The sequence below is a fragment of the Geospiza fortis genome, unplaced genomic scaffold (genome assembly GCF_000277835.1).
Source record: "Geospiza fortis unplaced genomic scaffold, GeoFor_1.0 scaffold10, whole genome shotgun sequence".
Classification (NCBI taxonomy): domain Eukaryota; kingdom Metazoa; phylum Chordata; class Aves; order Passeriformes; family Thraupidae; genus Geospiza; species Geospiza fortis.
The window spans coordinates 5,481,319-5,493,886 of NW_005054326.1; the positions used below are offsets into that span (position 1 = coordinate 5,481,319).

General features: G+C 41.5%; 1 protein-coding gene across 1 annotated transcript in view; it reads left to right on the top strand.

Moving 5' to 3' along the window:
- Nucleotides 1-12,568, top strand: part of KIAA1549 (KIAA1549 ortholog) — a 74,003-nt gene that overhangs the window by 26,310 nt on the left and 35,125 nt on the right. Inside the window, exons 8-9 of the mRNA XM_031057017.1 lie at nt 2,872-3,049; nt 5,788-5,972. Of these exons, the coding sequence (XP_030912877.1) occupies nt 2,872-3,049; nt 5,788-5,972 (363 nt within the window). The remainder of the gene's footprint in view (nt 1-2,871; nt 3,050-5,787; nt 5,973-12,568) is intronic.

The window sequence follows — 12,568 nt, forward strand, 5'->3', positions numbered from 1 at the left end:
ATCTAGTATCAACAAAGATGGTATCATTTATGTACACAGGAGTTGAATTAGTCTTTTCTTATTTGTTTCCCCTCCAACTTTCTGCCTCCTGCATTTAAAATTCTCCTATCTCTTCCCTCCCTATGTCGTCTCTCACTGCCAGAGTATAAATGTAAAATGCTTAAATGCTTCCTTACATGTGGGCTGCTTTGCTGGATGCCTGGCAAATACTATTTGTCTCTGCTTGCATTCTTATCATTCTCAAGGACAGAGACTAAAGCAGTCTGAAGCTGCACAAAGAGTATAATTTGGAACCATGTGTCACAAAACTTAGAATCCAGAAACTCTGTAAAACAAACAGGCACAGTGACTGTGTGCCTCAATTCCATGACCAGATTTAAAAGAGTTCAGGCCCAGTATGCCATTTCCTGTGTTCCAGCAAACTCAGAGGCTAGTTACAAAAATCAGTAAGTAAAATTTAGATGAAAACTGAGGTACTGCTATTGTCACAGGTACTGGGTTTATGTGCAAATCTAATTATCTTGTGTTTGCTTCCTGACTACCCTGCTAGTCACCAGCTTTCCCAGAATAGAAATCCATAACCATCTTCCCATGGTTTTGAAATTTTGTCTGCAGCTTCTCTCTGTGAAGCTTCTCTCTCTGTATGGTGTGAGCAGTCATAAAATACTGTATATGCAGAAGAAATTATTTCTGATAAAGTTTAGCTTTAAATAGTGAGCTTAGTTGATCAGCACTAGCCTGCACCTCCACTGAACTTTTTTGTGCTTGTTCCCCTGTTCTCTATACTGTGCTGAAATACCTCCAGCTACTTCTTCCTGCCTCCACTCTCCCTGTTCTCACTCATCCCTGTTCCTCAGCATAGGGAGCCAAATGCTGTTGATTTTAATTCTGTGTTAAAATTTGTCTAGTTTCCATTGTGACAACTTGCACTGAAATCTTGTCCTTCTTATCTTCTGCCTTTTCTAAAGACAGCTGTGGAGAAGTTCCTTTGTTAACCCACACAGGCAGCTTGGTTACCATGATGTGTATAACACACATAGTTATACTCCTTGGATTCTTCACAGGCTGTAAAATATATGACAGCTCAGTTTAAGAATTTTCTCATTTTTTCTGATTCTCTGGCTATGCACAGAGGAGCTTCATAAAATTAAAACTAAGAACCCGTTAATTTTCAGCTCCCTCACCCTCCATGTGTGTTAGGTGCTGTTTGGGAAGGTTTCATCTGTGCTGGGAGCAAATACCAGTCTGTACACTCTGCTGCTCTGTGCTCTGAGACCAGGCTGTGGCAACCCTCCTGTAGCAGATATAATGTAACATAAAGCTGTGGGCATTTGTTAACCCATTGTATATTTGAGGTCAATGAAGCCAGATTTAGCTTTACAGCTGCCACATATGTGTGTTGAAACCTCATTTATTGATGCTATTTTGTTACCTTCAGTCGGGGATTTGTTTTTCCTTAGCTGGTAGAAGAGGGAATGGCATTCAGGTGAGCAGCAGCATCATTTAATGGGTCCTGTTAGCAGCTCTTGCTGTGTTTCAGAGATGTGCACATTTTTCTGCTCTATTTGTAGATGTGCTGTTTCCTGCATCAAATATGGCTGACACTGAACATTACTTTTTGCTTTCACTTGATTTGTCCTAAAAGATTTTTATGACAATTGTGCTTTCTCTTGTTTCATCTTTCTCCCCTCTTTTGTTTTTTTGTTTTTTTAAAACTATATATATATTTTTGCTGTTGCCATTCCTGGGAATTGCTTTTTTAGGACTTGTTGAGTTGGTGTTCTCCAAAACCAGGATATCATTCCTGTTGAGCTCGAAATTGTACTTCTTTCCTTCAACAGAATTTGTTTAGTTGGAAGCTAGGAAAGAAAACAATATAAAGATTTGCTTTTGTAAGCCTCACATGCAAACATTTGTGTGTTTGCTTTACTTTAGGCCTATGGGCAGTTTCTGAGATTATTAAATGTGTACTTTATAGCAGAAGGATAATTCTGAAGGAAGCAAAATACATTGCTCTATTTATGTCAATTCCTTCCAAAGCCCTTCAAACTCTTTAAAAAAAATCACAACAGAATACCTCCTACTGTTTATTGTCCTAATTCTAGTTTGTGCTCACCATTGCTTAGTGAATGGTTAAACAGATGAGAGTTGTTATATAAAAAGATGTAATTTTACAGGAATTCAAAGTTATGTGGTTCTCATATGCAATGTAGATGTTAGAGAGTATCTACAGGGCTTCCTCATAGCATGCATTCTTTTGATTATTAATGTCTTTAGATGTAAGTAGGAAGAATTCCTTCCCACAGCGTCCAATACATTCCTTCCTGAAGAAAGGTGGATGCCAAGGGGAGCTGTGTGGAGGATGGATGGAGGTGGTTGTGCAAGTGCTTAGGTTGAAACAGAGCAAACAGTTTTATTTGATGCTAACAGAATATTCACCTGTGTAGCTGCTTAACATTTAGAAAAACTGGAGCAAAGAGGTGTGTGTGTGTGTGTGTGTTATGAATAACAAATCAAAGTTAGAGTAGGTTTTTAGAGAAGGGAAAAGTGCAGTCACACTTCTTCTAACCAACCATTGCTAAAGGCAGTAGAGGCTTCCAGGGTGGCACAGTGTTGGCATCTTTAGAGTGAAAGCAGTTCTCTTACTTACCAGATGTGTACATTTTTATGATACAAGTGGGAAAAGGAAAAAGGAGGGGGGAAGGAAAAAAGAAAACAATAAAAGGAGTGGAACAACCCAGCTGTAGCTTTTCTTGAACTTTTCCTTTCAGTTACAACAGAGCAGAGAGAGTATGAACTCTTAAGACAAAATGTATGCGAGCTCCAAATAAACACAGCTTAAAATGTAAAAGCTTTGCAATTTCTTTTCAGATCGTGAACGTGTCACGCTTAGCTGGTGTTGATAACCCCGTGGAGCTGATCTATTTCGTGGAGGACCAAGATGGGGAGAGGCTGAGTGCTCTGAAGTGCTCAGACCTGATGAACAGAGTGGACATCCAGCGGGCTGCCATCATCCTTGGGTACCGCATTGAGGGCAGCGTTGCACAGCGTAAGCCCTGTGCCATCCCCCCACCACTGCCAAGCCCTGGGCCATCCTCACCACTGCCAAGCCCTGGGCCATCCTCACCACTGCCAAGCCCTGGGCCATCCTCACCACTGCCAAGCCCTGGGCCATCCTCACCACTGCCAAGCCCTGGGCCATCCTCACCACTGCCAAGCCCTGGGCCATCCTCACCACTGCCAAGCCCTGGGCCATCCTCACCACTGCCAAGCCCTGGGCCATCCTCACCACTGCCAAGCCCTGGGCCATCCTCACCACTGCCAAGCCCTGGGCCATCCTCACCACTGCCAAGCCCTGGGCCATCCTCACCACTGCCAAGCCCTGGGCCATCCTCACCACTGCCAAGCCCTGGGCCATCCTCACCACTGCCAAGCCCTGGGCCATCCTCACCACTGCCAAGCCCTGGGCCATCCTCACCACTGCCAAGCCCTGGGCCATCCTCACCACTGCCAAGCCCTGGGCCATCCTCACCACTGCCAAGCCCTGGGCCATCCTCACCACTGCCAAGCCCTGGGCCATCCTCACCACTGCCAAGCCCTGGGCCATCCTCACCACTGCCAAGCCCTGGGCCATCCTCACCACTGCCAAGCCCTGGGCCATCCCCACACCACTGCCAAGCCCTCTGCCATTCCCACACCACTGCCAGCAAAGGCAAACTGGAGGGGTGGCTTTACCTGGCCAGGTAATGGCACTGCACGGTGCCCACTGTTGCAGTGCTTTGTTTTTGGGGTGCTGCAGCTTTGCCACTGCTGAGGAAATGAATTTTAGCAGCCTTGCAGCGAGCTGTGCGGTGTAGTTTTGCCTCTCTGAGCCAAGGGTTGCAGCAGGGTCCTTAAGTCCTGCCTCACTGCATTCACTCTGTGCTTGTGCTGGAAAAGCACAGTGCTGACTAAAGACCTTCCTGCCATTTCCATGTCATCCTGCTAGGCCAGTGTTTCTTTACAGTTTGTCCAGGAGCTTGCACAAACCCCACAGCTGGGAGATGGGAGTGCATGGGTATGAAATGGGTGTTTCCTTTAGCTGAGTAATGGCAGTGTATTCTAACACCAGTCACTGCTTTTTTGTCTGAATTATTTTTTCTGTGAAAGATGTACACTAAGGGTAGTTAGGGCATTTATTTCTTCCATGGAATATGATTGACCTTGATTTTACTTGTTTGTCCATCAGCAGTTTTTAAGTAATATGATCTTTTAATGAATATAATATAAAAGTAATGTGATTTTTTTACTAGATACCCATCAGAATAAATAGGATAGGTCATGTAAATTCATTTAATTACTTTATTGAGGAGGCTTAGTATATAAATAGTTTTCAGTTAGTACCGAGACAGAATACCTACTCAAAATTCAGTGTTACAGTTAGGAAAGAAACTTAAAGGTATCTGAGGAAGAGACAATATGATCTGCAAAATACCTCACTGGTATGAAGGTTTAATTACCTTTTCTCATTTCTGTGCAATATGGAGGCATGAGTTACATGGTACCACAGGATTGTTTGCCAGCAGAACAAGCATGTGTCTGAGATTTAAAATTCTCTGCAGAGAGAAAAGAAAATAGTAATAATTGTACCATCTGTATGTGTTTCTAAATTTTGTCCCTCATTAAAACAGTTGTGTACAGATAGGTCAGTAGCTCATATGCATCTCCTCAGTATCCATAAATGGACTGTAATGCTGGTTAGACAGAAGTGAAAAACGTTGCAAGAATAAATTCTCTTTACAAAACTGATAAATGTTGAACAAACTTGATAAAGTGTTCATAGCTTATAGTGCATGTTGGAATTTGTTATCTTTGACCTGTCATTTGAGAGTTCTTCTAAGAGTCACAGAATCATAGAAGTCTTTAAGTGCTTCTATTGGAAGAAGCTAGACCAAAAAAAGATTATTTTTGTAACAGAAAACATAATGCCAGAAATGAGCTGTTAGATGTATAAAATATAAGAATTCTATATTCCTTTGTTCTAGGCTCATCATTGGAATGACCACTAATAAAACGATATATAGAAAAAAATAGAAATACTCTTTTTGACTTGAAAACATCATTTTTAGAAAGTACATCAATTTGACTAGAAATGTATTATTGCTATGGTTTTCAGTCCCATAATTAACCACTGTGCAAAATTAACAAATAAAAGTTTTGTCTTTTATTTCAGTTTATCTTTTGCAAGAATAACTTGTTTGATTACACTTCCCAGCAGTTTTGTTTTCTGCATGGGGCCGAAGGATCTCACACTGACAATAAAACAGAGAGAAGAAAAAAAGTAATCAGCAATGCAGAACTATACACCTTGTGGAGGAGGTTCAAATTGGTTTTGATAACAGAACGTTAAAGAGAAGAAGCAGCTGGTAATACTGCCTAAAGCAGGAAACAGGCAGCAATTTTGGACAGTCTCTTACCTTTGCTAGTGGTAGAGTAATTTTTTTAGACCCATTTCACTGTGTCAGCTTAGTTTTGGGTTACAGGATGGTGTGGCAGAAGAGCCATTTTCATTAGTGTTTTAAGTACAGCTCTTCAGAAGGTGTGCCAGGACAATTGATCTCCTGCCCCATGCTTCCTGAGCATGACATCCCTTAACTTACAGTGGTATGGCATTTCCTGTGATGTGCAGCTGGTTTCTGATGAATTCCTTAACTAGCTTTTACAAGAACATAAAAATACATCACCTTGAAGTGTCCTCAGTTGGAAATATAACCATGTAATATTGCTGTGTTCCTTTTAACTTTACAGCTGTGGAGAGGCTGAAGGAGCCCACGTCAGAGACTCAGAACAGCAACCTCTGGATTATCGTTGGGGTGGCAGTCCCAGTTACTGTGGTGCTCCTGATTGTTATTATTTTATACTGGAAACTCTGCAGGACAGACAAGCTGGAGTTTCAGCCAGACACAGTGAGCAACATTCAGCAGCGACAGAAGGTAAACGAGGAAGCTGTGCTGAGAGGAGGTGGGGTATTCTAAAAACAAAGGAATGTGAGACTCTGGGGAGCACCTGGCATCCTTAACTAGCATGTGTAAACACAGTTTCAGAGCATTCCAGTTTAGAGGGAAAAAAAAAGAAGGAGGGAAGCAGTCTAATGATAGTTGAAGTTAAGAATCCCATAGTGTTTTATTTATTCTCCTGGGTATTTGATACTGCATTAGATAGATCCATCCTTCGGAAATGTGGGCACTGAGGCTGAAAGGAACTTGTCTTTATCACTTCATTTCAAGGCTGTGGCTGGGACTGAATAAGAAGAAATGTACTGAGTCTTGAATCACTGACCTTGTTTTCCCCAGAAGGCTGAATTTTTCTTTGGAGAGTTTCTGCTAACCAAATCTGACAGCTAAAGTGCACCACCCATCATACCTCATACTGGAACTAGAATTCGCTAGAACCTGTCCTGGCTGCTCTGTGTTCTGCCAGGGCTCTTTTTGTTGCAATTTTGAGAACCTGTTGCAGTACTGGAACATAAATTAGTGGATCTGTGTGTGCCTGCATAAGGAGCATAGGTTAGGATAGTGAGAAATTCAGTACTCTTGTATTTCTCTTGCCCAAGAGTGAAAATCAAAAAATCTGTGATCCAGGGTTTTCACAAAGGATGCATTCAGTAAAAAGAAATGATAAAGTGCCTGAAAGGTTACTTTATTTTTACAGCCAAAGAGAACCTGTGTGTGTCAGAAATTCTTGTTACAGACTATACCTTCAGAGGCATTAATAAAGGCAGAATAATCTGCCTGTGCTAATCCTGTGGTACTGCAGTCACGTTCTGCACTGTGACCCTGTGTTCAGTCACACAGTTTTCTCCATAACAAGCCTTGTCTGTATACCATGCTCTCTTTTCAAGATAATTAATGATGTGAAAGATGAGAGAAGCAGAAAGCGCTCGCACTTCCAAAGCAGTCAGAACAAATCAATAGCAACTTCCACTCGTCTTGTGACTGAGAATTGTGTGTCGGAATCCAGGCTGGCAACAAGTGGTACCCTTTGATGAACACCACCCCCTGGTACCTTGTTTCACCTCTGCTGGGGGAATATGTAACACAGGTTTTTGACTGAGGAAGTTCCCCACAGTAGTTTTGACTAATTTGAGAACAGTCATACAAGAGAGGCAAGAGAGGGCTGTTACCCTCAGTACTCTGTTTGATCACATTTTCTGTTCCTCTCTGCTAGCACAAGCTTTTTTTGTAAGAAAGCAGTTGGGTTGTATTGGCTGTAAGGCCAGAAACATCTTTCATGTAATTACTTCCTTTTAAGAAAATGGCTCAGTTGCTTTTCCCCACTGCTTCCACAGTATTCTTCATCTTAATCATTCATGAGTCAGAAGCCTCAAACTTGTTTATATGCAGGTCTCATTTTGGATTGCCTAGGGAACCTGTCACTTTGCCTTCTTTGGTGAAGTTGCTGTAAGCAAGCTAGAAAGAGCCAGTAAGGACATCCAGTTCCATCCTTGTGCCACTGGAGGTAAAGCAATAAAAAGCGGCTTAAATTTTTATCACTTTGCACATCAAGCAACTGGAAGAACCTACTTTGCAGACCATTTCCTCCTTTCCCTGGAATAAAAGCAGTACTCTGACTTCCATACTGTCAGGCTGTCTTTGGGATTTCGTGTCTTGAAACAGTGGGTGTGAATTCTGGGTCAGAATAGGGCATATTTAACCACCACAAAGACCCCCTGACAGTCAAAACAGCATACAGATTATTAGGGACATTTGATCTGATCCTGCCCTTTAAAATTTTCTATGTATTTTATACTTTCTATTAGAGCAAATGCAAAGAAGTAATCAAAGAAGTGTCATCATCAGTGGTCTGGGATTCATGTCTGTAAATAAACTCCATAAAAATGAACTAGGCTTCCTCTTCCTCACCACAGCCACATTTCCATTCTCTATTTTCAGAGCTTGACCTTGGTACTGAAGGAAGGTGAAAGCCTGCACTACATCTGTAAATAGAAAGATATTTAGATTAAAGATCCAAGTTTTTCTCTTGGAATCTATATTTCATGTGTAAAAAAAATGTAAAGATGCATTTATAGTGTGCTAGCTCTTCTCGTTTCCATTAATATTTAACAAAAAATTCATGTAAATATAGAGTTTTTCATTAGCATAGATATGGCTGGAAATAGGAGACAATACTTTTCAAGCTTGTGATAAGTCTGTAATGTGTTTTGTGCTTGAAAATGTGTGTTGATTGGAAGATAAGAAACTGAGACACCTGTTTCTTGTTTGGTTGATACCAGATATCCTGCTGCTGGTGGATCTCCAGGGGTGTCAACAATCTTTCTTCAGTGTCTTCAATTAGCCACTTTAACATAGCAGTTCAGTGGGCAGCATAATGATCTGTTAGAATTTACAGTAGCAGCTGAGAGCAAATTATGTTACCTGTGACTTAAAAGAGGGGGGAAAGCCTGTGTGCTTCATGCTGCAGAGACAAGACTAAAAGGCTGGTTTCTTGGAACATGGAGAGAGAGAACTCTGTAAATGTACTGTAAATGCAGATTGCATAAGTAAGCCACAGGTTGTGCAGGAGCTTTTTATTCTTAGTTAGAATCTCTCTTGCAAATTGCATTATCCTCTGCAGGGAGATTCTTAGACCCTACAAATTTTACTGGATTCTGTAGCTCAGTGTGTCAGTCATATGCTTGCGTTCTTCTCTGCTTTCGTTTAATTGTTTCATCCTGCTTTGAAACTCCTGGATTTTCCTGAAGCATTTTGGTATTCACTGAGGCAATATCAGTTTTATTTTTAATCTTTTATATGTAGAGGTTTATTTTACAGAGTAGGTATGATTTCTGTGTTCCTATGGCCACCATTAAAAGTAAGTAATAAACTTCATAACCTCACAGTCTGTCTTCTGATGGAGCCCAGTGCTAATATCTGTTGGCAGTTAGATCCTACATGACTTTAGGGTGTGTGGGGTTTGGCTGCTTGGGTGCGCCTTGGTGAGGTGGGTGAGGCTCATGAGGTAGTTGTTCTACACAGCAGTTCAGTCATACTGCCAGCATATCATGCCAGCACAGCTAATTGGCTTTGGTCCCTTAAATGCTCTGTGGGCACCCCTTTAGAGTAGTTGGGTCACAGTCCCTCACTTGTGATGGTCAGCAAAAGCAGATTTCCCATTTGAGTGGAAATGGATGTGTTGAAAAATACCCAGATCCTATGGTGACAGATGCACAGAATTTCCCAAGATTGCAGGAATACTGATGTGCCCCAGCAGCCTTGAAGCTGGGCTTGACTCCAGATGTGCTGCTTGGCCCCACCCTGAGGGCCAGGTCATTCTCCAAGGCAGGATAGATAATAGCAAGGATATTCTGTTCTGCACACTGGCTGTACCGCTCCAGCAGTTTGTGTTCTTTCCATCTGGCCTTCCAGCTTCAGGACAGGATCAGTGTCTTGCAGACAGGATGGCACAAGGATCCTGCTTTAAAAGGCTCATAATGTTACTTCCTGCAAAGAGTATTGAGAGGGAGCCTGTTATTAAGGGATTTTTTTATTTATCTGCTGCCTCAGTGAATATAAACATAAATACATGGGAAAGAAATCTTTTGTGGGAACTGATGCTAGCAAAACCAGGTTGCATCATGAAGTAAGGAAAAATAAAGGAGCTTGAAGAGATTGTGATTTGCTAATCCATCCATTTGCGTCAAAACAGGATTAATAACACCTGTAAAATGTCAGGTTTCCTTTTCCATTGTGGAGATTAAATGGGAAAAGATGCTTAGATCAAAGTTTTTTTTATGCTTTTTAAACTGAGAGTTAAGGAAACAGGGGAGAGCAGTGAATCTATGCAAGATTCATTGGTCTGTGCAAGGATAATTCTTTTGAAGAGATGATACTAAGATATTTAAAGGGCACATCAAATATTCATGACTTGTTCTGTAAGCCATAGCATCCTACTGGAAATTCACCTTGATGTGACCTGGGTTGTTGCACTGGATTAAGATATCCTTGCCTTACAAAATAAGAAGATGCACAAGTGGTATTTCTAAATAACAAGATTTTCTCTCTTGCCATTGCCTATATCCACCATAACATTGTCCCAACCTTTTGCTTGTCCCAAGCTTTTTTTTCCTGCAAAGAAGTTGTGCCTTTTGTGGGCAACTGAATTTTTCTTCACAAAAAACTCAATTAATTTCTTTAATGCTCAAACCATCATTTTGCTCTGTACCTGTACTGGGCCTCTGATGTTTTTGTGCAAAACCACTTCTTTTCTCTTCCCCAGCGAGCAAAACAACCATTTTACATGTTATCCACAATGGAAGCAGAGTGAGCAGTATTATTTCTTTGTCTCTGGACATCCAAAAATTAAAATGGAGCCTGCTTCTCTAGGGGTTTCGCTTTCCTTTCTGTGTTACAAGCATTTGAAGAAAAATGTCAGATCCCTTCCTAGGACATCTCAGCGATAATTTCAGCTATAGACAATTATTCAGGGAAAGGTTCCCTGCCCTAATGGCAAGAACTGGACAAGCTAATTGGCAGTTTATTTAGAATATCTTGGATGTTCTCCTGTAAATGCTGGGTGTGCAGAAGTCATTGCTTTTGCAGTGATAGCTTTGAGTGGCTTGCTCAGTTCCTTGTGTATCCAAGGGTGCATCATAAAACCCATTAGGAATGATGTCTGCTTCTCCAGTCAGATGTCACTCCTCTCTGGAGCCTTCTGCATGCCACTGTGCTTCCTTGAGACTGAATGTGTCCTTCTGGTTCAGTGTCCCTCCTGTGGGTGTTTACACCTGGCCCAGGTGGAGTGTTCAAAGCCTTGGACAAAGTCCTGCACCTCCCTCTGGAGCTGCAGCACAGGTAATGCCAGTGCTGGAGGGCTGTGCCAGCACAGCTCAGCTCAAGTGTCATCATCTCCTGGGGACTGTCACCGGCCCTTGCATGCCTGCTCTCATCTGCTCACGGTCACAGGTAATGAGTCATGCCTGCTGCAAGATGTCTGAGAGGCACTTGTGTGGATTTTCATTTCCCCCCTCTAAGCAGGAATATCTGATATCCAAATGTCATGTGTCAGGTGTAACTTTACACCTCTGAATTGAGAATTTTGCTTATTATTGTGTAGTGTGTAGACTATCTCTTGGATGTTCCCAGGATCAGAGGCCAGCCCTGCTGGAGGCTAAATACTAGGCTTCTGCTCCTGATGCAAAGAATTCTTGTGATGTTTTGACATCCTTGTAATCCTTTTGTTCATCTGTCTAATGTCGAGGCAACAGCTCTGCATTGCAGAAAAATTCAGTCAAAAGAGACTCATGTTAAGAAAGGCAGCTGACACCAATCTTATAAAAACTACTTGAAAACTGACATGAGTTTATGCATGAGATTCATGTTTGCATAACAAATACCATTCATTGCTAATAGCTACCTTGACTAACTATCCAAACTGTTGTCTTCCTGGGTATGGCACATGGGATCTCCTCCAGTGTCAATAGCTGGATTCTAACGAGGGATAGAGTATTCAACATCTTAATTACTTCTCAACAATACATTTCTCTGATGGCAATTCCTCTGAAAGAACTCTTTTGTAGTAACTCTTTTTCTGTAATGAGGATTAACTGTTCACAAGTGGTAAAAATAAAATGCCACACTTAGATACGCTGCTTATACAAATAGATATAAAAAGTGACATGTCTCCATCTGCTTTCTTAGAAACATTTGAGTATCTGTCTTGAGATCATTCCAAAAGGTCAGCTAGCCCAGATGCCACAAGGAAAAGCCTAGAGGAGGGGAGAAGGACAGGGCAAGTGTATGGATTGCTTTGCCTTGAGTAACTCTTCAGCCTCCAGTTATTTGTGGCTAGATATTTAGCAATCCTCAACATAATTCTTTTCCATGGACTTGTTTGGTCCTTCTGAGCTCACCTCAGCTGCTGACAGGGGTTTCCACAGCATGTTACATGAGGAACCACATCATCTTGTTCCACCATGCTTTTATCCTGCTACTTCTAAGTTTTTCTGCGATGGTCCTTAGTCCTGGTATTGGAGGGGACAGGGAACAGCTGATTCCTAGGCACTTCATCTTTGCCAATCCTGACTTTATAGACCTCTGTCATATTTCTGTCTCTGTCACCTCTTTTTCCAATCAGAGGAGCCCCAGTTTTCTAATCCCTTCTTTTGAACTGGCATTTGAACCTTTAAATAACATGAACATTTTCTAATTCTATTCCATTGATTTTGAGAGGGGGAGAGTAGAATTGAATATGCCATTCAAAATGTAGAATGTAGGTGATCAGTGGATTTATGGAGTTATGTTCATGTAGTAACCACTTTTCAAAGGGAGTTAAACAAAAAGAATCTGTTTTCAAGATACAGGTACAGGTTGTGCCGTCCTAAGCATAATAAACCTCTGAGATGAGATTAATACTGGGGAAATAAATTTTTCTCTCCTAACAATATATGATAGAGAATCTGCTGTGGAATTTAGCTGTTTTGGGAGCATGGAAATGCACCAACATTAAATCATTGTCCTAAGGTTTTAATGTGCTGCACACTTGTGTTTGAAACTTGCAGTTTCATTTTGGCAAGCAGAATATTTCTGCAGTA